General features: G+C 41.3%; 1 protein-coding gene across 2 annotated transcripts in view; it reads right to left on the reverse strand.

Moving 5' to 3' along the window:
• BCAT1 (branched chain amino acid transaminase 1) overlaps positions 1-27,952 on the reverse strand; it is a 58,632-nt gene that overhangs the window by 7,550 nt on the left and 23,130 nt on the right. For both annotated transcript variants that reach the window (XM_085049160.1, XM_085049161.1), the window contains exons 3-10: positions 20,644-20,844; positions 17,211-17,321; positions 16,228-16,347; positions 14,229-14,392; positions 12,924-13,066; positions 7,142-7,227; positions 5,388-5,528; positions 4,216-4,290 (exon numbers count right to left, since the gene is read on the reverse strand). In XM_085049160.1, the coding sequence (XP_084905286.1) occupies positions 4,216-4,290; positions 5,388-5,528; positions 7,142-7,227; positions 12,924-13,066; positions 14,229-14,392; positions 16,228-16,347; positions 17,211-17,321; positions 20,644-20,844 (1,041 nt within the window). The remainder of the gene's footprint in view (positions 1-4,215; positions 4,291-5,387; positions 5,529-7,141; positions 7,228-12,923; positions 13,067-14,228; positions 14,393-16,227; positions 16,348-17,210; positions 17,322-20,643; positions 20,845-27,952) is intronic.

The raw sequence follows: 27,952 nt of genomic DNA on the forward strand, positions 1-27,952 counted from the left end.
TGATAGTAGTTTATTTCTTATGCCCTTACTGCTGTCTTTGATTTGGGCACAGCCTAAAGATAGCTTGAAGCTTTATCCACATTACAATAGGTAGATTAGGAAGGGGCAATGCTTATACTCATTACAGATGACACAGAACAGTCCTGCTTCACTTCCATCAGTTTAAATGCTGTTACTCCCCAAGGCCTGCTCACTAATTCACTCATAAGTATGCCCTTGCTCAAGCTCCAGTAAACAAACACATTTTGTTTTATTTCTTTTTATTGTCAAGGTGGCTTTTTATTACAACATTCTGATTGAATGTGAACTAAAACCATCACAAATACCACAGAGTACAATTAGGGAGAATTGTAATCCAAAATAAAACAAGTTGTCTTTCCATACACAAACCAACAGCATCACCAAGCAGAAATGAAGGCAATCTATGGCATGCAGCCATATCCCTTCCAGGGGAGGATATAACCCCAAGGCAGCACTTCTGATTGCTAGACTGGCTCCATGTTCTACAGCTCTGTCACCAGTCCTGTAAACAATGCTCCAGAGAGATGCCAAAACACACACAGGGCTCAAGTAGGTAAATAATTCAGAGGTGGAGAGACAGCAACAGATGTGAGTTGGGAGTTCCTTCCCTCACAGTGGTATGTTCAGGGAGCTTGAAAACACTTTCAACCAAGAAATGAAGACTGATTTTAGAAGCTTTATGTAGGCTAAAAAGATCGCCTAATAATAACTTCTCCAGAGTGTGAAAAAGGAAGTTCCTCCAACCCAGGTTCTGCATCAGCAGGAAACGAGGTAACAGGACACTAGAGCAGGGAAAAGACAACAGCTCCACACCACAACGAGCCAGAAGAAACAGACTTCTAGAACTAAAAGGGAATGGTGTTTAGTGTGCTTGTGTTTTACTCTCTGCTCCAGCAGGTAAAGCCTCTGACCGCCCTTCACAAGTATCACATCTACTTTTTCTTTTCATTACTAATTCTGCTGCTCCTGTTCTGCAGCCTGCAACGAAGTTAATTACACATTGGTCAGGTGCTACACAGAACTTTGTACAAATCACTTGTCTGAAAGATTTTCAGCCCCAGATGTCAGTGGGGTTGCCTTTGGAATTCTACCTAAGGAAAGGCAGCTGTATCATTAGTTTAACCACAAAGCACTAGATCACCCTCATGTGAGGCCAGTTCTGTTGTGGATGGGGGCAAAGGGAGGAAACAAAAAGGGATGTCTCTGACCTTCATTCTCAGAGAAAATGTGGCACTCCCACCTCCCCTGGAAGCAGAAAGCAATCAAAGCCCAGGGGATTATTTGCAAATTTTGCTATCTTTAGTTTAGCAGTATCATCTAATGCTCTGATATAGAAATTGTTGCAAGGACCAAGTCTTAGCTGCCATTTGACAATAGTTTGCACCTTCTTCCAGAATTTAAAGGGGAATGAAGATATGATCCCACAATGAAGATTATTTCTTTCTGCAAATAAAAGCAGATTTAGCTTCCTTTTTTAATTCTATCAAGGACTATGTGACCTCAGGCTAATCAATCCCATCCCCCCTCCACTGTCCACCTCCAGGTCCTTCTTTGAAAAAGTTAACACATACATTGTCCGTTCTGGGTTGTTTTCCACTGACCTACCCAGAGGAAGAAAGGGGGTTTGATTAAATGTCTGCTCTCTGCTGTCTTGACTGCAGTGTTTAAATGTATTTAATAACAAGTAGAATAAGTAATATATTTTACTTTCTATCCATCCCTTCCAAGTTGCACCTTCATCTATGTTCCAAAGAGCATAGCAAAATCTTTATTTTCAAAGCATGGATGCAAACCCACAGGAACAGCTGAGTGGTATTTTAGTGTTTGTATTCATAGAGAAAAGAATCCCATCCCTAAATCTTCTAACTCAAGGAGCTATGGAGGAGTGTACTAATTCCTTCATAAGCACACCAATAATTTATATCATGTATATTCTTTAGTTGAAGTCTTTATCACCTTTGGCAATCATTGTATCTACTCAGTGACAGGAAGGGAAATGTGTATTGCAGTGCCACCACTCTCTCTCAACTGGCATGAGAAATTGAATCAGTTCTGCCCATGAGTTTCTAATTTGTCACTCCAGCTCTGGTTCCACTGAGCAGCTGTTCACACCCAAAGAAATCCTGTTGAACACAGCAGACTCGCAAAAGAACAATAGGCAGCATGAAAACAGACTTGGAAACACAATAATGAAGAGAATATGAAAATAATGAAAGAAGCATGTACTGTACACAAGGGAGTTGGTACAATGACAGTAGATATGGAGCCTGCACCTCTTAGTCACAGGTTCACATGCAGGACATGGTGGTGCTGACAATTTTTACTGTTTTTACAATTTTTTGTTGTTCAGCATGAAATGAATACACTGCCCCTGTTCAGGCACCAGAACAACACAGAGACCAAAGCTGTGTTTGACTGCTATTTCCATTGCATTTTATTCTTCAAAACGTGAAGATTCTTTGAAATTACAGCCTCAGATTGTCCAAACGATATGACAACAGTCTAACAATACTGCAAAGTGGTCCATTATTTTTTACCTCCTGGTAGAAAATATAAAAGATCTTGGTGAAAGATTCTCCTCTGATATTTTAAGAATATCATATAATCCAATTTTTGTGTTGCAGCATTGTTTTCTGTGTGACATCCTGGGGTCCTTCTGGATATGAGCCCATCTCTCCACAGACAGTAAGGTGCAGAAACACAACCAGCAACCACTGACTGACTCTTAAAGGGGAAGCAACCATAATTCTGTTTAAAATCATGTTTTATGTGTTCTAACTCCCCTGATTTTTTAAAGCAAGATAGCCCATAAGTAAGCATATATATAATAGTCCAGCATTTTTCAGCAGTAACAAATTTACTCCTGGCATGTAACTAATGAACACTGAGTATGTACACAGCTGAAAGGTGAAAAGGTCCATATCAATAGGCAAGTAAAGTGAAAAGGTCCAAGAAAGATAATGTTTAGTAACAATCCACACTTTTTCAGACTCCTTCTGAGCCTTCTTGGTTGGTGGTGGAAAACCAGGGTGATAAGGGAAGAGGCAACAGGAGGAACGGATGCCCAGGAAGTTCCATGTGAACGTGATAAAGAACTTTATTGTGCAGTGTTTGAGCACTGAACAGATTGTCCAGAGGCTGCAGAGTCTCCCTCACTGGGGATATTCCAGAACTGTCTGGACACAATTCTGTGCCATGTGCTCTGGGATGGCCCTGCTTGAGCAGGGAGATGGGACCAGATGACCACTGTGGTCCCTTCCAGCCTGACCCATTCTGGGATTCTGTGACCAGGGAGGGCATGGAAGGACACCTCAGGGAAAAGGCTGGATAAATTTATCTCATGACACTCACTGCCTCAAGGGAGAAAGACACAGATCACAGGATTATTGGCAGGAAGTTCAAAATTTTAGTAGCAAATCTAAGAACATTTGGAGCCAAAAATGTAGAACATAAACTATCAGACTCAATTTGAAGAAATCCTGACAATACTGCCAAGCTACTGCTATCAGATCTTAAATAAAGGGGCTTGTAACTTGCCAAGACTTTCTTCTACCCCAAACCCCCCACACAATAAAGCACACCAAACAAGGGAAAGAAACCAGGCAACTAAAATAAGAAGGGCCATCACATGCTGCTCACTGACTTTACCTGAAATGGTATTGGTTCTTATGCCCAGACATGGGGATAAAGCACGGATTCCAAACAGATTTTGATATTTAGCAAATGACAGAGGAGGGAATTATTTTAAGAATGAGAAGTGACCGTGTGATTGGAAAGATAATGAGAAATGGAAACAGTGATCAGCTGGCTGTGCCCAGTGAGTGTTTATTGCCTCACCTGTCTCTTTCTTGATTAACCTGTACTCATTTGTGATTGTGGTTAAGATGCTTCAAAATCCTGTATTTTTCCCTTAAAAAAGAGCACCTAACAACAGTATTAGATTTCACTGATAACAGTAATATCTTGCAACTCTTCCTCGGTTTCCAAGATGAATGGGCAAAAATTATACTATACTTCATCCCTATCATACATTCTCAAGGAAAGAAAATTGATAGAATAATCACACCAGACAAAAGGGTCTCTATTATTACATAATGCCACCTATAGCATCACTACCAAAAATATGATTTTCCAATGCTTTAAAATGTTCACCTTTTATTATTTTATCTGGTTAAAGAAGAGGAAACACCTTACCTGGATATCAGTTAGCTTATTCAGGAAACGGGTTGTTAACTCAGGCCCATTCTCCATCGTTGGAATGTGCAAGTGCTGGCATGGAAAAAAGGAGAGGGAGAGGGGGAGAGAAAGATAAAAACATGTAATAATAGCTTTACATATAATATGAATACCTTATGGTTGCCAAAAATTTTAATAAATATTTTATCATGCTGGCTAGCCCTCCTTATGACTAGGCAAGGGTGGTTGATATTGGGGCTTTTTTTTAACAGGAGGGCATGCTGAGCCAGTGAAAAGATAGAGAGTTAAATTGTTATGCTGTTGTTCAATAAAGGCTAATCTAAGCTTTCCAAGAGATCTGTCCAAAATTGGAGGGGATATTGTGCAGGCAACAGTAGTAACATTACATACAATATTTCATTTCAAAGTAGATTGTATAGAAATACAACACTTACAGTACTTATCACTTGGCACCTTGATGTCTCACATTATCTTAGCATCAAGTAATATCAATGGAGTTATACCATTTTATTCATTCAGGAAGTATCACCTAACAGACATTTACTGTACTTATCATGTTCAATGGACCCTTTATGCAGCTGCACTGCCTCTGAACTAACTTTGTGCTGACTAAATAGCATCAAGTCAGCTTAACAGTCTGAGTGCCTAGGGAATTCCACCTGTGCAGGAGAAATCTCCCCCATGGTGAACAGTAGGAGAAAGCAGCTGTGCAGTGTCTTCAAACAGCTCTTCCATCAGAGCTGGGATCCCTGCAATGAGGGGTGAGGAAGAGATGAACTTGAGAAGGATGGACTTCAGTGGCTCAGAAATTTGATTCCCTGTGAAAGTCTTTCCTCACCTTTCCCAGGTACCTTAGCAAAAAATACTGAATAAAATAAATGCGGAAGAATGGATTTTTTTGCATTTGAAAACAGGCTGGGAACTATTCTTTCACTTCCTCAGAACTTGAGATTTTATATTTTCAGATATTAAAAAAAAACCCCAGAAGACGAGAGGGAAAGTTTCCTTCCAACAACCAGTAACTCACTTGGGAAACAATATAGTGACACTGTTCATCTTTCCAGGCAGTGCATCTCTCCTATTTTCCTTGACTTTGGCTTGAGTTGCAATTAATTGTGATAAAATTCAGATGAAAGAAGGAAAGGGTGAAAAAAGAGACATTTTCTTACCTTGCCTTTGTATAAAATTTTAGAGATGGGACATACAATGCAAGCTGTTCCAGCACCAAACATCTCTTTTACTCTGTTCTCTTCCAAGGCAGCTGTCAGGTCACTCATGGTGATGTATCGCTCAGACACTTTGAATTCTCCCTGCACAAGAAAAAACAACCATAAAAATTGGAAAAGGTTTAAAAACTTTTGTGTTTTTGTTTTCTACATTGAAATATTTCCAATAGAACTATTAGTCTAGTGACAATAAGTCAAGATTTGGCTCTGATCTTTTGATCTGTTCACATATCCCAGTATCACACAAGATAGATTTTAATCAAAAGAACCATGTCCAAAGAAGCCAGTGGTTTGCCAGGTACAGTGCTGACGATTAAGTGGCACTTCCCTCTGCTTTGGTGCAGAATATCATTATCACATTAGGGAATAACATAGAAGAATTGTCATGGGTTATGGGACACTGGACCTCTCTATTTGTGGTCTCTAGCACATTTGAGTTTGTCCAAAAATGAGTCAATTATATCAAGAAAGCCTTTGCATCTCCCTCTCAGACAGTTCCTAAGCAAGATAAATTCTGTTGATTAATTTCACCTGCCAGGCCAACTATGTGATATATTTTTTTAATCCCTAGTGAAATTTTCCACTGTAGCCTGCACACAGCTGTCACATACAAAAACTAACTGTACTGCAGGTATGAGTAAAGCCATTTGCACTGGACAGTCTTAACACTGGAAGTGTTTTACCTTCTGCAAGAGTTGAAGGATGCATTGCAATCAACTTAAGGGATGTGTTTCAAGAAAAAAAAATAAACATCAGACTTTGAAATTGTCATTTCATGGATGTGATATTCCTGTTATCCCACTCCAAGCATAAGCCCAGCCAACACCAGGAGACAAGATACTGGGCTTGATGAGCCTTTGGCTGTGTAGCACCCTTACCCAGGCTGCAATAAAATACTGAATACAGTAAGGCAGAGTGAACAGCTTGCTGCATTTCAAGATATGACCTAGTCCCAAGAGTCCAAACAAGTTCCTGGATTGCTACACTTCAGAACAGGAACAGGAAGCAGACAGATGACTTCAAGACTGTGGCTGGCTAGGCTGCATGCTAGTTAGTAGAAACAAGGTTGGAAGCATGAGAACTAAATGCAGAAATAATGTGCTGATGACTGAAGTATAGCTATGGTCACGCATGGTAATTCTTTGTTTCCTTGCTCTAAGTTGCTGGTACCAGTGGATTTAATGAGAATTTTCATGTTAAATACTACATGGAGCTACTTTAACAAGCGTGGTATTGTTCTGTGTGACAGGTGTGGGTGTTCTGATGATGCTCCTGAGAATCCCTGAATTAGCATGCCCTTAGTTCCCAGCTAGGTTAAAGGGACTGAGTGCACGCTCAGCAAGCTCTGTCAGCAACACCAAGCTGTGTGGTGTGGCTGACACGCTGGAGGGAAGAGATGCCATCCAGAGGGACCTTGAAAGCAGAGTTGGAGACAGGTTGGACACAACTCTGAGCAATGTGATCTAGTTGAAGATGCTCCTACTCATTGCAGGGAGGTTGGAATGAGATGATCTTTAAGGTCCCTTCCAACCCAGGCCATTGTATGATTCCAGGAAGCCAGACTGTTCTGTGATCCTATGATTTAACCGGATCAGTTGAACTTTAGGATGCTGAGCATCAGATTTCTGAGCATCAGAAATGTTTACTTCTGCTGATGTGATAACTGAAGCCATTACTGCCAAGGCCAAAACACTCACCCAGCTGCGTGCCAGATCCAAAATGCTTTGCCTTGTCACTCCTGGAAGGATGATGCCATCTAAAGGTGGGGTTGCCAGTTCATTTTCTGCCAAACAAAAGAAAGAGAAGCACTGGTTAAAAAACAAAAAGAAAGAAAGAAACAAAAATTTACTGGTATCACACCAAACACCACCAGATGTGGGTCCCTTCCAACTCCAAATATTCCAGGATTCTGTGGCATCAAAAACATTCCCTACCCGGCAAGATGCAACATTTATCAGAGTTCTCCAAGAATAAAAACAGAACTCAGTTCAAGTAAGTTGTTGTTGAGTGTTTGGAACCTTTCGAGTACACTTCAGTGGGTGGGGAAAAAACATATTTAATACATTAATATATACATGCCTAATGCCTCACAGAAGGTTTTATTCCTCAGTGCAGTGTAGATATAACTCTATTATTGCACTGTGTAATTACTGCAAACCATTAAATGATTCAGTCTTCAAATTCAGAACAGAAAGATAAAAGGAAAGCCATGCCTAATAATCCCAGAGGAGATCACAACTTGCCCTGAAATGTTTTACTTAATTTAGGAATATGGGATTTTTTATATCCATTTCATAGCAGCAATATGAAACATTTACCAAAAATTTTGAAGTTTCATTTACTGAACCAGCAGAGCAGTGGAAACCTTGCCAATCCTCCTTGAAAGGAGACTTCTTTAATGATCTTTTGTTGTACTTTAGACACCCTTTTTCACTTCTACTTTTCTCTTTACACTATTAGAGCAATCAAAAGAAAAATACAACAACAATTCAAGTTGTTCAACTAGTTTGGTTTGCTAGCTTGTGTTTCTTGTTTGCTTTTGAAAAAGAACATTAAATAAATGTTCATCTAGCAAAACTAAGGAAATGGTAGATAAATGGTCAACAATAAACACCTGGTAAACAATCCATACTTGGAAAATACTTGACTTAAACCACAAGTTTGTATGCTGACTTTGTTCTTCCATCTGATCTCTGCAGCAGTCAGAGTTAATCTTTTTCACTTTAAACCATCACAGAGTGTACTCACTGCTTTCTGTTATCAGAGAAGATTGACCTTTTACTCTTTTCATACAGAGGCCTTTAAGACAGAGTCAAATTTGCACTGAGAAGTCAAGACATAGAGAGTCTTTCAGTAATACTCTTCATATTTTTTTCCTAACCATTTCCTTTCCCTACTTATAATCATTTTTCTTTCTTGACCTTATAAGGATACTACCCCTGCTCAATAAATCCACAAACCATTAAGAGTTTTGCTTATTATTACCTAGGTTGCATAAAAAAACCCAATAAAAACATGAAGATATATATGTCATGTCCCCTTTCTCCCTGACTGCAAAAAGATCACTGAATCCAGGCCTGGCTGAACCCCTCTCAAAGGAGAGCCTCCCTTTAAAATATTTCTGTAGGTACTGTGAATACTTGCAGCTGAGTAGAAGAGAGAAACATGGTATTTGTCCTTGGTCTGTGGGAGCAGGTTGAGATCAGCTGCTCAGTGCTGTTTTCAGCACTCAACAAGATATTTCTGTGCACAAACACTGCCTGCCAGCTCCAGACTGACTATATCCTGGGCTCCCCCACTCTGCAAGAGGGGGCACTGGGAGCTGGGATGGGACAGGGGAAGTGGAAGATAAATTCATTGAATCTGCTACTCACTGTCCATTCTCTCAGGAAATACCTGTTTCTTTCTAATGCAGCCACCCCTGGATTTATTAATTTGGACTTTTCTAACAGTGCTTCCGTGTTCTTTTTCTGAGGAGCTATACACACATAGGTAACAGGTTCAAACTGCCATGCCAAAATGAATAGAGAAGCTGCCCTAGAACAGGCTGTATGTTCTACTCTGGTTTGACTACCCTTTAGTGTCATTCCCCAACCCATCCCAGACTTCTAATTACAGCAGCCGTCTCTTCCTTTCTCATACAGTCAGGAATAACAGTGTTCCCTTTTTGGAGTCTGTCTAGCATCACTCCTACTTGTGATGCACGTCTGCTCCTAATTCTGGCACATCTATCACAAGAAGAGGACTCTAAAGCTTTCCATGAGCCACAGGGCTCACCTGATTCTAAACACTGAAAACCTGATGTTCTGCATTTGTGACCCAGTAGCAATCAAATACACTCTTTCCTTTAACAGAAAACTTCAAATGCTGTGGACTTTGATACCAATGATTGTGATTACACTTCTCTATTTGGTGATGTTGCCACAGATCTTGTCCAGGACCTGTTTAAGCTCAATAACATATATTAATTGATTTGAGCTTGTTTGAAAAGGTGCCAGGCCAAACCAGCCGCCAAACAGCACTGAGCAGACAGGACATGAAAGTCTCAAAATGTTCCAAACAGGCTGCTCTGTAGAATTTTGTCAAGTATACATATGATGCCTACCAGCCTGGGGCCACCCAGGGAACATCTGCTCCCCTGGTATCTGGCAGAGATGATAACACTACCCAACATGGCATGCCAAAAGCTCATCCTCTCTGTGTACTGATGCCAAACCAGGCTCCATATGACATCAGTTTGTCCATCTCCCAAAAATCAGACTGTGAGCTCACAGGCTGCATTTGCCTTCTGAATTATTTTGATGGGCTAGAAGCCTTCAAGTGTATAATTGCAAAAAGGGGGAGAAAGGCATTTGAAGGGAAACATCAGGGCTTCTCTTCAGTTGGCTCCTATTATTGTTACAGTAGTAGTACTGTCTGCACAGTGCCCTATTAAATCTGGTCCAGGCTTGCTCTAACAACAGAATTCCATCAGAGTGTTTAAAGGGGTTTTTTAAAGGAGGTCTTGCATATTATACAGCTTCAATTTTTACACACCTGTACTTATGAACATAGAGCAGGTAAGATTACAATCACAGGATGCCTTCAGTACTAGTCACCCTGTAACAATGTTGAGAAATTCATCTAAATATGTCTTACCAAAATGATAACAAATTCCAAGTGAACTTCAGGGTCAATGAGAACCCAGAAAACCCTGTTTTCACTAATATTAACAGCTAGCTTCCTCTACCAGTTTGTTCTAGGTCTATTTCTTTCTCACACTTTTCTTCAACTCTTCCCTCATGCGATCACTGTCTTTGCACCTGTCTGTTAATTTGCTTTCTGGAATTCCTTCTTCCTCCTTTGCTGCTCTCATCTCCATGCTATTGCTGTGGCTCTTTATTAGAACAGAAGCTGCAATCCTGATTTTGTTAGTAGTCTAACTGTACAAGACACATCCGCAGCACAACTAATCTTCCAACTACAGAATACTAAGCAAACTTGCCTTAAATTTTACCTGATTGTTCCAGAGAATCTTTTAACAGACTTACTTTTAAATTTATGAAATTTTGAAATAGGTACTGATAATCACCATTTTAATAGCTGCACAAAAATACTAAATAATGCCTGAATACTATCCACAATGCCTTAACATTACAGATAGAAGTAGAGCCCAAATGGTTGCAAATCATTTTGAAGAAACGGAATTCTTCAAAAGTGCACACAGATTTCATAGTTAGCAACCTTCAGGTTGGATATATATTTAAATTTTAAGGCTTTCCACAAAGCCAAGCCTATATTCTAGGCAGAAGAACAGACATTGTTACAGGAAGTGAGTTTCAGTGTCAAGAGCTTCTTGGGATAGTTACTTGCTCTGAAGAGGCAGGTGGAAGGGACTGTAGGGTGATTACACTGTTCACTTAGTGAACATAAACTGTAAATAGGATTTGATGAATGAAGTATCACACTTCTGCATTTATGCAACAGCAGGGATCCAGTTTTGGTCATATTATAAGCCTCAGTCAGAGCAGCAGTGGGAATATGAGAACAGTAAAGCGCAAGTCACATGCTCTTTTACAAAAAAATTGAGCAGTGCTTCTTCCTTGATGTTACAAATTAACAATTTTTTCAGGCTCTTCCTGCCATCCAGGACATACCACCTTCAGTCACAATGCTGTAGCTGAAAATACACAGCAAAGGCTTGCAAGGAAAGCCTACTCCCACTGGAAGCATGGATGTCCTCCAGTCTGGGTTTTACTGGGATGAGCCACTGGCTATAAACCGAGGAGAGCAGCTCAGGCAGCTCAGCAGTAGCCTCAGAACACACAAAGAAGGGCATTTTCCTTTGATGATGATCTGCAATTTCTGCCTCACTTTTTTTGATCCCTCTCCCAGCTGCAGCATTTGCATAACAAAACCAAACCACAGGCTAAGCAAGTGTCCCTTGTGAAGTGACAGAACACAATGACAAGCACTTCCTAAATCCCAATGCAAAGCCACGGGCAGGTATGTGATGACACACGTGGGCAGCACAGTGATTCTCAGCCAAAGATCCCATAAATCAAGAGTCACTCAACCCCCCAGGAGATAGCAAAGTGCTCCATGAGGATAATGCCCGTGTCCTGTGAAATGGCAGGTTTGCCAGCACACAGCCTGTTGGGTGGCAGGAATTACAAGTTGTTTGCTAGGGCCACCTCACAATAGCACCATTCAGCGGTGCACTGGTACCACAGTGATTGGCAGATCTTTGGAACAGCACGGTGCTGCAGCTGGATAATTTCAGCATATTCCTGGTTTAAGCACAATGAGAACATTGAATCCTAATTATGTCCCCATTTCAGTGTCCTTTCTCCGGGCAGAACAAGCCAAAATCTATTTTCATGTCTCTCCAGCAAAGTTCCACAAGGCATAAATTTGGCCATCTATCTATACTGACAAATCGACTGCTGCTGTAACAACAAGAAAATGTTTAATACTTATCACTTCATTCATAAAGCTTCAGACTCATTCAACACTGAGGGAGTATCATCTCTCTTCTTACAAAAGTGGTAAAGACTTTGCAGAAGAACAAGCAACGAAACTGCAGATGGGAGTCAGGTAGCTGGATCCAGAGCACACTACATTACCCAAAGCACACTGCTATCCCCACAAAATGTTGCTTGTTTCCTGCAGCTGAGCACTGACAGAAAACTGACAGTTTTCAAAGGTACCCATGGCACTACAATGAAATCAGTCTGACCCCTACATCTGCTGCCATGCAAAAATTCAATAAAACTTCATTTTCATGGAGAGCCAGCACTCATGGAAGTCATGAGGTGTCCTTTTATTCACTTGCCTGTAGCCTTCCAAACCAGCTATCAGGTGCAGCTATCACATCTCAAGCACTGAATACTTGCAGGCCAAATGGATGGTTTTGAGATGTCTAAAAAGTTGGCTGCTCACTTAACTAGTGTTCAGTGTTCTAATCAGCATGTACCTGGCTCAGAGATGGCTGTGGGTAAAAAGAGGTAAAAATAGGTTCAAGAACGATGGTATGTCTTGAAAGCATCTTTTGAGCATTAGTGACATGGGACACTGACTGGCATGTTTCTCTGTCCCTGCCACCAGCAGATAGAACTTCAAATTCTTTAAAGAAAACAGAGTTCTTCATCAACTGGATGTTGAAATGCTCTGGGCTATGGTTCAGGAATATTTGACTTGCCAGCAAGTGATTGCTGACACCAAAGCTGATGTGTGACCTTGTGCACAGCTAAACTCTGCCCTTCTGAGCACATGGACTGGCCCAGCAGTTTAGCCTGTTATCAGCAGGCAGCACTCACAGCTGCTCCAGAATCTCCTCTCTCACAACTAACTGTAACCTAGTAATTTTCAAAAGAGAATAGGCATTTCCTCTGTTAAATCATCTTCATTAAAAAGATTATGATCGGCATTCTAATAAGCACTTTCTGGATTATGGGGCCAATTGTCAACTCAAAGTTTTCATTATTTATGTTACCATACCTCCATCTTCATTTATCCAGTAGAGAAACAGATTCATTGTTCCAACTTCAGTGATCTGGTGATCTTCTCCATAGAGCCACAAAACCTGCTGGCAGCCAAACTCCAGGGCTTCTTGCTGGGCATAAATAGCAGAGCCATAATTCCTTCAGGAAAAAAACCAAAGAGTTGTGAGTATCTGGCTGGGCATCTTCTCATCTTTAAACTCGATTTTGTGCACATCTACCTTATGAGCAAGTGCTGGACATTCTAATTATTGCAACTAAAAACCCTCAGACAGCATTTATCTTTATTTGGCAGCTGGCATCCTGGGAAGAGAGCAGCAATTCCCCTCCAGCTTTTGCTTTGTTGTTTTTTTTTAAATCATATACCTCATCTCAGATGGGTAATATATGTTAGATGAAACTCTTGGACCACAAATATCACCAGAGGTGAGCTATTTCTTCTCTAGTAAAAGATATTCACAGAACTAGCATCTTCAAGAAATGCAGTTATGCCTTGATGAATTTCATTTCCTTGAGGAGCAAATGTTTTTCTAAAATGCTGCCTACAGAGTGAACCTGACTGAATAACACCTGATGCTTTGAGGGGAGGAAAAAAAACCCTTTTTGCTTCTGGTGTTCAACAACCCTCAAGACCCAAAGTCAGCAGGTCCAAAATGCTGACCTCACTGGAGTCAAGTTCTCACCTCTGGGCACAAATCAAGTCAGTAATGACTCCACAGTACTCCTTTTTCTCACAGCTGATGTATTAAGGATGCACAGCAAACAATATATTTCTAAAAATAAGCAAAATCTCATAAACAAAGAATAAAGGTCCAGAACATCAGCTTGAATGAAAGAAAGCTGTTTTCCTGCTCTCTGATTATTCTGCCAGCTCAGCTGAGCAGCACTTGACAGCTACTGACTTCCTGCCTGGCAAAGAAACTCCTGGGTAGGACAATCCAAGGAAGGAGGTCAGCAGCCAGAGCTGCTCTCAGCTCTGTTGGCAGCAGGCTGCTATACTGATGGTGCAGCACAAAGTGCTAACTTCTGTGTCAACTGCTGCATGGGCAAGAGCCAAAGTATTACATGAACACCTTCCAGGTGCAGTTCCTCAGCTTGAGATTCTGCAAAAACTCATTTGGCTGCATTATTCAAACAATAATATGCAACTGAGTTGGATAAATAATATGTGCAAACTCTTCATTATAACACATTGTTTGGTTAACTATTGCATTTAACATCTCTATTTCTGTTGGATTAGATACTTCACTAAAAACCAAATCTGCTTGGTGAGCTGTGTAGAAAATGCACAATGTTTTCTTACCCTCCCACTTTGCAGTCTCCCGTTCCACCTTTCCACGCTCTTACATATTTTGGATCTGCCCATAAGGATATTGGATTAAAGCTTCCACTTGCAAAATAAGGGCCCACAGGGCTCAGGATGACATACAGTAGGGCTTTAGTTGGCTTCTTCACTCCAAGGGAAGGCTGAAAATAAGGAATATAAACAAATCAAAAGTTACAAGTATCCTTCAAACATCAGGTGCTGCACCATCAGCTTTTGAAACACTGCTTTCAGTGGAACTGCAGCATGAGAGTGGTTTTACCAGGACAGTGCAAAGTGCTGCAATGAAGAGAAAATATTTATATAACTTCCCCTTATCCAAGCAACACAACAACCCTAATTTTACATACTGTCACCATTCACTTACAGCCACTCCATTTATCTATATATCATTCTAGTATCCTCAAATAGTTTCAAGCTTTTGAGAATTCAGATATTAGCTCAACGAAGTGCTATACAATTATATGAATTAATCCTACCAGAAGCCCATGAAGCCTTCTGGAGGAAGGAGTGGCAAGACCACTCCTAGCAATAAGAACAGTGGAGAAACCACTGTCAGCTGCATTAGTGAGAAGAACTGGCCAGTGCCACTTAAACCTGGCATTGCTGGAGTTGAGTGCTGGCTCTGTGAATGCCTGTGTGACAGCTAAAATTATTTGGCTGCTGGAAATAGTTCACACTGCAGCACATGAAATAACCAAGAATGTAACCGTTTTTTCTCCCCCTCCACTCTGAGGATGGCTTCTCACACTCCAAGTCATCACCACCAATACCTGAAGGTGGAGGTGAGAAGTCTGGTGTTGACCAAAGTTCTCCAGGTGCTGAAAGGGTTCCTTTGATTTCTGTCTACCTTACTGCTTCAGAAAGAGTTCTAAGAAGATTAACTGAGATCTTGATATTTTTTCCTGATGTGATTATTCAAAAGATTGTGCTGCCTGGGTTTCTAATTATGGTGATTCATAAAAGCTTAGTAGGACATGCAACCTGGAAACAAGATTTGACACAATGGAAAGGCCACAGGTGCTGGCTATCCTGAAACAAAGCTCAAAGCAGAACTTCCAAGAACAAAAACAGGGGGAAAACCCCCCATTTTTAATATCAGTACTTTATAGCCACTGAGTGGAGATTCTACAGTCTGAAAATCTGCAGCTAGTTTACAAGCATTAAATAAATGGAGTCCTAGAATAGATGTGAAATGTAAAATGCTCATGTATGGTAACTACTTACAGATATGGATATTGCAGAAGTGTAGTTTACCTAGCTTGGAACCTACAATCTTAAGCTTCCTTGTCCTATACTCTACCATTATATGTTTCTCTCTTGCTACTGCTGAGAAAAAGGACCCCCAAATATGTAATAAAATAAACTCTGTTTCTAATTCCCTTTACCAATACTAGAGAATTGACTCACACATGAAACACACAGCAGACACATTAATACCTATTTGTGAAGGAGCCTCTCAGAAGGTCAGGTTCAATAAAAAATTGAAAAAAAATAGAATTAAGTTGTCCTTAGTTCTATTGCAAGTGTCTCAGAAGCAACATCTTAATTTACAGGGTAAAATCTTCCAAAAACTCCTCACTATGTTCAGATATGACTTGAAATCACAAAATGTACAGCAATTTCTGTTCTATCATGTTCTCTCTAAATTATTAGATTTTAATATTACAGTGTCACAAATAACTATTCTTTCAGCACAACCCCAAAATTAACACGTGCTGTTCCATTCCCACTGAGAGGTGTTACTCCCAAGTTTACTTTCCGTGCTCTGAACCAGTGTGGCCACTAAGTGGCAGTGTGGTACATTAAATTTGTGCCGTGGTGCTACAGCTGAGCGACTCCATGGGAAAACCGTAAAACCAATCTGCCCCCAGACTTAATCCTGTTACCTACTGACTGCTGAATATTTCCCTTGATGGATGGAGGATTTTGCCTTGTACCTAACTAAACAAAAGAGAGGGGGAAAAATGTTGCACACCTCAGTTCCAATTAGGGTAGGACGGATGTACAGGCTGGCAGAGGTTGAGTATGGGACCCATTCCTGCTCCACTTCCACAAGCTTACGGATGCACTCCAACAGCTCGTTCTGGTCAAAAGACTGGGAAGGAAAAGAAAGGGAAAAAAGCAGATGGAGAAATAAAGCCAGAACACATTGTGGTCTTTACAGACCCATATGCCACAGGAACACTTCCTCAGGATATGCAACAGTGACACTCTGTAGAGGTTCACAGGACTACATACATCATGTTCCTCGAGTTCATTCCTTACAGAATTTAATATCTCATGGTCTTGGCTATTGTGCCTTTTTGTGCAGTATCCTCAATGACCTCCTCTGCTCCAAAGTATCCTCCTGAGATGGTAAAAAGGAGCCATTGACCCCTCTTGCCTCCAAAGCATGTGAAGAACTCCCTGTGCAGCCAACTCAGCTGGGCATGCTGCAAGCTACAGCACCACCTCTTCTACATAAAAGTGCTTTGGGTTACAACTGCGGGGCCAGCGAGTCTCCCAAAGTTCCCAAGTTCTTACAGCAATAAAGCTAATAAGCCTGAGAGGAAGCTCACTGGCCAAGATACAATTGCTAAAAGCAGTTTTAAGTTACTGGCATGACCAAAACTAAAGGTACTCAAGAGGCTGAACAGCTTAGCTGAAGTGGAAAGAAGAAAAGGAAGAACATTAGCACCAGAGCAAATCAGAGAGCTGTCTGCATGCAAATACCTGCAGAACAGCCCTCATCCCTCAGAAACACACTGTGTACACCTGAAGCAGCAGAGACAACAGAAGCAAAACACTCACAGTTCTGATTTTTTTTCAATAAGCCCTCCAAACAGTTTCCTTCAATGAATAAGATCTGTTAATAAAGTCTTACCGAGGTATCAAAGGCTTCTCTGTTTGATAAATGCTACTACTGAAAAGCTTCAGAGATTTGCACTCTGAGAATGGGAACATGCCTGGGGTACGTACTGGCAGGGTTGTTCTCCGTGCTGATCGCGCCATCCTGTCCATGTTGAGGGTTGGCCGGAACAGGCGGATTTTGCCATCCACTCCTCGGTAAGCCTTCATCCCTTCAAACAACTACCAAGCCAGAAAAGGAGGGAAAACAAATCAAGCAATAATTGAGATACATTACCCCATGATGATCTGTGCAAAAGCAGAACACACCCTTTGGAAACAAAAGAACTTCACCTTCCTGCTCACAGTACTCAAATGCATAAACACTAACTAGTGAATTCTGGCAATACACTCCTGTGAGATAGATTTATCTGAAGAATAGGCAGGTCATGTTCGTAATAGAAACGTCATAATTCTTTCTTTGTCAAGGAACTTCATGATAAACATCTTTTTTTTTCATAAATTGGTTACAGCAATTAAAATTTGTAACGTGTTTGACTTAACTATTCCCTCACATCCTGACTAATACCTGAGTCAAAAGAGCATCTTCACTTACATAATGGGCCTATAGAATTTTATTTTATGTTATAGATGTTAATTATTTTTAGGGCTCTGTTCAAAACACATCTTTGTTAGGAAGCACCGAATAAGGTAATTGAGAGAATTCTTGTAAAGGTCTTGCTGTAGCTGTGGTGAGAACTGGCAGCTTATTTCCTGCTTACACATCTATGCTGTGGAATTGGGTTTAGCCTGCATGAGAGACAGGTGCAGCCTTACACTACAGATTAAATGCATAAAAATATTTTCTCCATATACTTTACAGAGAATTTAAATTAAACATAATTATCCCATCAAACTGCAGGATCCAGACAACTGGTGCTGGTAATCAGAAACCTTTATCCTACCAATGCCTCCCAGCATCTCCTAACCACAGCAAAAAACATGCCCACAAAATATCCAGTTATTTTCAATTACAGATTGATAATTTCTGGTTATACTTATAGAAAGGAAACACATGCATTATGTAAGTTCTCACTAATATACATGTATACACCGGTATTATTTAGATTAAGTATTAAAAGTTCACATACGCTTACAGACAACAGTTCAGATTCATAGAATTTATCTTCTAGCATTTTTGTACATTAAATTTCAGTGTAAGTTCTATGAATTTAGGTGCATCACTGCTGTCAGTCTTCTCAGGCTTCTCCTCCTCTGACTGTTCCACAAAAAGTGGCTGGAACTGCATCCTATGTGGTTGGAAGTCTACATATGCAGCCTTTTTATTTGGAACAAAATAATCCTGTATTTGTGTACAAGTAATTTTAATAGAATATTTCAGGTTTCACTAGTATCAAATTCTGTGATATTTTTCTATAAGGATCAGTGAAATTCAATCTTCAGAAAACTTTCATGCAGTTCCATGGCAGAGCTAGGTCCTTCCACATGACAAATTTTAATTGGGTTGTAACTGGGTTGCAGGAATCCCAGCAATTTTCCCCCGGCTGTGTGCCAATTATGTAGCAGAACCAGAATGAGAACCCAGAACCTTTTGCCTTCCAAATTTATCTTAGTCCTATGGCAGTGCCAACCTTACTAAATGCTTGGCACACAGTTTTGTAAAAGAAGTTGTTCCTACGGCAGACATTGTAGCCACAAAGAGAAAAAAAAAATCAAGGATAGGATAGCATAGCTGGTGATCTGGCTGATATTGATATTTGATATGATTCTGACTGGGCCAGTTACTAACTAATAGCACATTGCTGGAATGTTACCTTCTTATCACAGAACGCTTTTTTCCCCCCACCCTTCTCCCAGACACATTCACAGAACTTTTAATGAAAGGGAAAAGGGAGGAATGTCACTACTAAGATTTGATCAATGGTTTGACAGAAGTAAGAATCACATCATTACTGAAACACAAAGCCTTCTCAAGTTATTAAATCTTTTTCTCCAAAAAGAAATACTTTTAATCTTCCAGAGCTCAGTAAAGCCTTTCACTCATTAAAAAGGGAGACAGTGATGTGTTCCAGAAATGCTCAACTTTAATGGAAGCAACTGCTGTGGTTGCTTGATGGTTGGTTGCTACAGTGGTGTGAAAACAGTATTATCTGACATCTGTACATCACGGGAACTGGATCTGGAGTTCAGCAGATCCAGATTATCACAGTGCATCATGAAGGGCAAGGAGAAAGGGGAGGGAATGCCAAATTCATCACTTTTATTATACCCACTGTGTATTCATTGAGCCACAGCAAAGACACCAGATTCTCCTCTGTCTGTCCTCTTGGCTAGAGGAAACGTGATGCAATAAGGGTAAAAGAATAAAAAAAAATGGGAACAAAATAAGAGCATATTCATATTAGCAATGATTTCAGACCAGGCCAGAGGCCGAGCATTAAAGCAATATGCTACTAAGAGTGAAATACAGTGTGGGATGTTACAACCCTTAAGGGATGTTACAACCCTTAACATTGGGACTCCAGCGTGGTTTCTCACTTCTTGGGCAGATCAAGAGCTGCAGCCTCAGTCACAGGGGCCTGTTGCAATTTACACAAGACCTCTGGAGGCTTGGTGACTAGAGGGGGAAAAAATCAGTCAAAATAAAAATGGTGAAGGCAGGAGCTCAGGGACAACAAGCAGGGAAAGCTTCCCTTATACCAGTGGTTAAAATACAAAAAGAAACAAAAAAAAGGAAAAAAAGAAAATAAGAAATAATAAAAGCAGCACAAGCAACTCCACACTCTTCAGTGGAGACACTCCCACCTACCCAGAAGTGGGAGGAGAAGTGGGCTCCCATCTCAGGGTCTGTGCCCTACTGCTCCCCACACAGGTGTGAGTACAGCCAAAGCTGATCTGAAGGCACAAAGGCAGCTGTAGGCAGCAATCAGCTAAGCACGGAAACTTTAACCACGCTGGTTTCCGACTTAACATTCCACTTCCCAAAGTTCCTTGCTCTGTGCTCTCTCCTTAAATACACTTGTATATGCCAAGTGCATCAGATCTACTTCTGAGCTCTAGGGACTTGTTCTGAGTTTCAAACAAGCACCTGTCTAGTCTGTCCTGCAATCCAAGCTATCAGCCTTTAAATCAGCTTAAAGTAACTTTTACCAAGTGCATGTTCAGTCCCCAAATTAAAGCTACTCTCAGAATCTCACAGTCTTACACAGTCCTTCACTGTCACATCAGAGACAGTAACTGAACCAACCCACTGCCAGTGAACTAGAATGGTTTCTCAAATAAATTTATCGCAACACAAGGAAGAGCTCACCTTCCCTAGGCTAGGACTTAAAGTGTGCTGGAATCCCCAGGCCACAGTTGCTTCTGGGTTATACATAACCCTGTTGTAAATAATGCAATTATTCTGGAAGAACACCAGTTAACAAAACAAAGTGTAATTCAATACTAATGAATTTAAGGCAGTAAATAGTCCTTGTATTACAAAGCTGTGGCTTGCAGAGCCAATAAAACAAAACAGTTGTTTCCAAATCAATTTACTACTCACTTCTATAGCATAATGCAGGGCCGAGGAGGCTGGATGTAATGAGAGGTTCTCTAGTGGCTTAATATAGGGTTTCTCCCATCCTGAAGCCAAGGACCATTCAATTGTCAGCATATTATCAGTGAACACAGTTCCAAATACCAAACCAGTGGGGTCTGGCTTTTCCTTGAACGTCGTAGCTGGGGTGATAATCAAGTCAGAAGCCTGGAGGAACATAGAAACAAAAATGAAGTGTATCAAAATAATTGTCAGACTGATTTAAAAATTATTCTGCATCAGTGAACATGGACAAGCCTTAATATTTTCTCTATAGGGATATTTAATGACATGACAGTTAGAAGCAGCTAACCTCCAAGTGGCTGGCAAAATATTCATAAAATGCCCACAAACATACACACAGTGCTGTTATACAAGAAGTAGCATATTTTGAATTTCTGGTAAGTTAAAGAAGCAGTACAAGGTACAAAATCACAAAATCAGAGGACAAAATCTCTTGGACACTTAGGCTAACACACCTGTACAAGTTCAAGGAACACCCTATTGCTGTAGCTCAGAACATAAGCTGATCATCAGAAATTAATCCCCCTCACAACTAAGTAGATGTTACGCTGATTTTCCTTTAATATCTGAAACCAATGTGAGAGATCAGAGCCATAAGTCAGCAAATTACTTGTGTCACAATAACTTGCTCATTCACATGCTTATTTTCCTAGAGAGATCCCATTAGCAAAGAAGGCTAAATGTTTTTCTGCATGAGGGACTGTAGAGACTCTCTGAGCCACGACTAGCTGTAGACATGCCCCAGAGGGTTTTGCACTGTTTTTGGCTGGGACTGAGTTAATTTTCTTTATGGTAGCTCCTGTGGTGTGAACCATCCTGAAGAACAGCAGGAAAAGAAGGAAAGCAGTATCTCTGGCACGTCACTGCTCTTTCATACACAGGCATGAACAACTAGAGGGCTACAAAGTGAGCAGAGCCTTGATTCAGCCTCTCCCTTCTCTTCCTGTGCCATCTGAGCATTTGAACTGTGCTGGTCAGAGGCAAGGGAGAATTCAAAGAATCCTACTCAAAGCTCCATTTCCCTTCCTCACATCACTCAGAAAACACTGTCCCTTATTACAGAGGCCCAAGTGAAATCCTGCTCCTCTGTGTTGGGTGCATATGGAATGCGCTGGAACACAGGTAGTTCAGAATAATGATCAAATGATTTGCAGGTGCACTAAAAAGGTGCTTCTGCAAGAAACATCAGACTAATATTGATTTGGACTTCTCACCCCCTGCATGCAATTTGCAAAATGAGACAAAAATCAGTCCCAAGCTTTTGAAGAAAGAATACGTGCACCTGTCTCTGTAAACAAGCTAATTTTCAAGATGTCTTTAATGAACAAAGACCTGTTTCTTATTGATTGGTTGTTTTGGTTTAAGTTTGGTTGTCTGGTTGTTTTCGTTTTTTTTTCTTAAAGGCTTAGATGTGAAATTAACTTAGAGCTGGAGCAAATGAATACCTAAAAGCTTGTTTCAACTATCTCCAATTATAGGGCTTGTCCAGATATTACAGTGCATTAGTCTGGTTGAATTAATACATAATCTGATGAAACAACAATTACTCTTCTTAACTCCTCCCTTTATTCTTCTGAAAGTGAATGCTGAAACAGGAGAAGAACTACCTAATGACGTCTTAAAATTAAAATTAATTTTACCTGGCAACCTCTTATCACACACTCCAGAAAAAAAGTATCACAGAAGATGTGGATCAAAATAAAAGCCAAGGAGGAGTGTTTGCAATTATCTGCAGTGCAGGACTCAGCTCAAGAAAAAAGTTACATGGGAGCAGGGATGTCATTAGGGCTTACCTGAGTATGTAGAACACAATTATATTTTTGTGCTTATCTCTGCACAGAATCACAGCTTCTGAAGAACTCCCTCTTCCAGTGGTATCAACTGCATTCCCTGGAGTCCAGGCTTCGGCCTCATCTCAGGTCAGTTTCATTAGGGTAATTATCTTTACAATATACTGGCCTGGGGACCATAATTACCATATGAAGCCTCTTGCCTTATAACTCCCATCAATGTGCTGATTTCTGCTTTTATGCCTCCATTCACTGCTTCCTCAGTGGTGGTAACACAACTAGTTGACAGGCACCATTTCAAAACAGTTTATTAACTATGCCGGGGTTAACAAATAGCTTTTATTTAAGAATGGTGAAGAATGTTAACCTGGCTCTTCTCATAAATCCACAAGTACATATAGAGGGAGCAGCAAGCTGCAGCCACAAGTGAAGACACATGCTCACTGCATTTCAGTGTGAGCCCCTTGAAGGCAGAAAGCCCAGAGGTAGATAACTATGATCCTTATCCAGAGAAGCACACAGCTCCCAGACCACAGTGCTTCCTGGACCTGCACAATCTGACCAGAGCCCACTTACTCTTTATCACCTCCTTCAGAATTTAGGGAAACCAGCTTTCCTTCAGACACTGCACCAACACCTGAGTCAACAATGCCAGGTGCAACACTTGACCCATAACAATTCTTTCAAACAACGGTAGGAGCACCCTGGGTAAGACCTCAGATAGAGGCTAAACTGCACAGACCAGTAGGGCAACAATCATTCAACAGGAAAAAAGGCAGTTTCTCTCATTCTTTTTATCCTGTTAAGCTCTCTAGAGATCCATTTTTTTGTCCATTACTTTCTTAATATCCATTCTTAGGACTTTTTCCCCCTTATCCATTATATCTTTTTCTCCCTCTTTTTACCAAGCAGTGCAAATTAACAGCATGCAAAAGCACCTGAATCTTTCAGAATCCAAGTGGCTTTTACATCAAGACACCATCAAGTGCCCTAATACATTCAGTCTTCTTTTTCCCTGGAGGATCATCCTTGGAGAACTCTCACAGTGTGGTCAGCATAAAGTATTACAAGCACCCTCAGCTTCTTCTGGGTCCCTGAGAAGTCAGAACCCCTACACAACATTTTACCTGGCTCACAAACCCTTTTGGCTTCACTTGTTCAAGCAGCACCAGGAGAGAAATCAAACACTCAGAAGAGCCCACAAAAAGGGAGCAGAGCAAGGCCAGGTGACTAATGCCAGGGTACTGATTAAGTATCAATGCCTATTATGTTAATATCATCCATTAAAAAATTATCCCAGTGCTACCCTGCTATCACCTATGACCTTTATAAACAGCAATTTACTTTTGCCTTTGCCAACATTCTCCAAGTCCTGAAAGCAGCATGTTAAGGATGCATTAGGGATTGGCACTAGCATCCATCCAGATCTCCACTGTTTGTACTGCCAACACAAAGGGGAATTTTCAACTAGGCTTGTGTTTTGCTTGCTTTGTTTATCAACATGCTCTCAAGCACCTCTGACGCTGTTGCCTAATAAAACCATTAAACTGGAAGGAAAACCAGTCAATGCCGAACAAAAAGGATAAGGGAGATTAAAAAAGAAGTGGATGTGGCACACGGTCTACTGAGTGCAGCTATTTGGCACTTGTTGCCTAAAGTAAAATGACATAGTTGCAGGCCTGCAAAGTCTCCTGGTCACAGCAGAAAGGAAAGTACAACACGTACATGCCCACATCCCAGCCCAGCACACTCTGGTAAGGGACAGGAAGCATCAGATTGCCCTTCCTGGGGTAGGCAAATGGGAGTGGTTGGGAAGCCAGTTGGATAGTGTTGATTTTCGAGGCTTTTTTGGCAACATTACACCTACAATGGGCCACTGGCTCAAACAAGCTTTTTTGGAAACACCCTCATCTGAAAAGTGTTAATGCCAATGCAGCTTCTTCCAGGGCAAAACTTTACCCTGCCCAAGTAAAGAAGATATAATCTGACCTCCTAAAATTAAAATTCATAATTTGATCAAAACACATCTTTCCAATGATGAGCTGGGTCAAAATAAAGGTGACATGCTGGTCTGTGTCAATTCTAAACAAAGCTGTTTCAAGACATCCTGGTGCCTCTGGCCAAGCTGTCAGTTTAATGTTTGCTCTGCATGGCCTTAGCAATAGCTTTAAGTGGATTTGAACCCGACAGCAGCCCCTGGCCAGAGCTGCAACTCTCCTTGTTACATTCCTACCTTTCTCACCCTAGAGACCTTTCTTACCCTATCTCAGGTAAGTGCAGATGGCAAGTGCATATTTTGTCCTATTCTTCCTACCAAGTTTCGTCAATGCCTTCCCAAACGATCCTTGGCTGCAGTTACTTTCACTGCAGTGAAAATCCTGGACCATAAGCAGTGGGTTGGGCAGCTGTAACAGGTGTAACTCATTTGACATACCCAAACTTTTCTAAACACTGCACTGGGCGAGGCATTTCTATCACTTACCTGAGTAAAAACAGACCTGGCAGCCTCAGCTGTAAATTAGCTCACAGGTTACCTAACAACAGCAGCAACTTTCAGCAGAGATCCTTAAAACATTAACATTCACCCAGTGAGACTGTTTGTAATCTCTTCTGATGAAATAAGTAACCTCCCTGACTTCCAGTCGAGGTGATTAATTCAACATCACAAGCAACAATTCAACATCACAACTGCAATAATTTCTTATCTTATGCTGAGTTCTTAAGCATATCTAGGAAAGATCAGGGCTCTCTCATGCAATAACAAACACAGAAGCACAGGCAAAACCAAGTAACTTGCTTTGCCCTTGCTCTTGTGAACAGCAAAATGTGGTCACAGCAGCAGAGCAAATTCTGAGGAGACAGATTACAAAAAGCATGAGGAATTACTGTAAAGGGAAAAGGTAATACAGCATAGCTGAGAAGAGTTGAAGAAAATGAGTTTGGGTCTATACAGAACGATTTTGAAGTGGGCTCCAGGGATGAGGATTTCCTGCCTTTCAGACCTTATGGCTGTGGCACTCTCATCTTTTCCACCACTCAACTTTCCAACCCTTTCAACTTTCCCCATGCCTGGAGCATTGCCTGGGGTTTTTGTGACTTGTGGCTGAGAGCCTGACAGGGCAGGGGTGGGAACCAAGGTCGTGCAGGTCTTTTTTTCACTGGTATCGGGAATGCTGATGGGACATTGAATGGATCTTGGTTTTCAACACGCTTCGGATATCACAGCAAGCTCAGCAGACGGTAGGACCAAACCCCATGGGCTAAGATATCTGGGTGATATGGTTTAGGGGTTACAGTGATAGTGCTGGATTGACAGATGGATTTGATGGTCTTAAAGTCTCTTCCAACCCTGATGATTCTATGAATAAGGAACACAAAACAAAACCACACAAGTGATGCAAAAGACCATAAAGGCTCACCACCAGACACCTGGTGCCTCATCAGCGCAGGAGCAGCAGGAGCTCACAGTTGTGTAGCTAAGCAGACATAACAAGGAGTTGGCTATCCCAGGGTCAGCTGTCCTGGCTGAATCCCCTCCCAGCATCCTGAGTCCCCTCCTTCTCCAGCAGACCCCCATCATGGGAGCTGACGAAGCAGTCCGGCAGTTCACCGGGATGCAGATCTGCTGCCATGCTGGAATGTGCCCTTGCCAAGGAGGCAGGGAGCACAGGGAGGAAGAGGGGCTAGATGCCAAAGCAGCAATCCAGGGCTCTGCATGGGAGCTCCATCTCTCCACGGGGGTTCGGGGAGGAAGGACTGAAAACTAGGGCTCTGCCAGGCCACCACTTGCTATCCTTTGTCACTTTGTCCTCACAACCAGTAATTCATTTGCTTCCCCATCTGGGAACTGCTGCTGTGCCTCTTCTTGCAGACCACTGAATGTCAGAGCTTGTGAGCCCCAGCACCTCCAGTCAGACAGCATCCAGGCTGTCCAGGCTCCTTGGTGCACAAAAGCAGCAGCCTCTCCAGTCACCTTAGGACAGACCAGATCCGACACCATTCATGGAGACAAAAGTAGGCACAAAACTCAGACTAACAGCCTGAAAAACACTGCAGGTCCCCCAGCTCTGTGCCAGCCCAGACTGCCAAGACCAGCAGCCCCAGCCCTGCCAGCCAAGCAGCACTGGGGGTGTCCCATGGCTCTTTGGCTCACCTGCACTGTGACAGCCCACATTCAGCTCCCAGTCATGCCCTGTTTCTTTTCCCATCACCTTCTTTGGAAAAGACTGCTATTTTTTGGGGCAGAGACCATGGCTTTCTGATGGTTAAGCCCTGTATGGCTCTGACCACAATAATAAAGTCTACAGTAGAAATAATAAGTACACAGAGTTTTATCAACTTGAAACAAAAGTAAGACAGTCAAATAAATTCTTAGAAATCCATTACTGGCTTGTAAGTATAGAAGTAGCATTAATGTAAGCTGTCCTTTAATCCCTTTACCATCAATACTATTTTATATTTACAGCAGAGCCTGAGGCTTGAGAATGGAAAGTGTGCCAAGATTTGAGGAGAAAGAAAGGCCTATTTTTCCTATTTAAAAAAAAAAAAAAAAATCAATCCCCTGCAATCCCAGGGAGAATACCAGAATCTTTCAACATAAAGCTCCCCTGAAACTTATTCTGAGAATACGTTAGCACATGTAATTGGATTGAAGCCTGGAATCATTGCACCATGTTGGCTGTACATTGGGTAATAAACCACAGAACAAATGACAAAGCAAAAGAGAGTCAAGGCTCTGAATCATTTGAGACAGTCATGGAAACAGTAGAAAATACGGCTGGAAGGACTATGTCTAGCCCATCCTCTGCAAGGCATCTAACCTAAACTATTAATAACAGATACTTATCAAATATTTGCCTAACAGAAGAATGAAATTCTGCTACACTACTGCTGGCTTCTTTAACCTTTCCCCTGATCTGAGAGAGGCTCCAACTCTGATGCAGGAATGTTTGATCTGGAGCAGTAGGTAGGGAAGTAAACCTGCTCTGACAAGACAACAGATAAGTGGTTGGAATTGACATAACTTCTTGCCTTAGGGAATGAAAAGGGCACCTAGGGCAGCAGCACAGCTGAAAATATGTTCTAAAGCCCTCAAAACACAACAGAAGGGAAATAAAGATGTTGGAAAGCTACATCAGGCTAGACTATAGAGAAAGCATAGAAATTTATTTTGCCCTAAAAACATATCATTTATTTCAATAGCACTACCTAAATTTTAAGAGTTTTTCCATGTTGCTGAAATGCTGCCTGCATAACTTCCCACTGGTTGGATCCAGAGACCATTTAAGTTAATCAAGACCCTTTCTTCTAGCTTTGTAGGAATCTGGACTGCAAGGTGGGCAAAATTACTTGAATCTTTATAGCCTCATCCATTTCTTCTGCTTCAGGAAAATTACATGGATTTACAATTGTTAGGTTTGAGGAGTTTTTTCCTCCCTTACTCCTTAGTATGTTCTCCACTG

Source organism: Lichenostomus cassidix, chromosome 1Aa, assembly GCF_008360975.1.
Source record: "Lichenostomus cassidix isolate B80296 chromosome 1Aa, HeHo_3.0, whole genome shotgun sequence".
In the NCBI taxonomy this organism is placed as follows: domain Eukaryota; kingdom Metazoa; phylum Chordata; class Aves; order Passeriformes; family Meliphagidae; genus Lichenostomus; species Lichenostomus cassidix.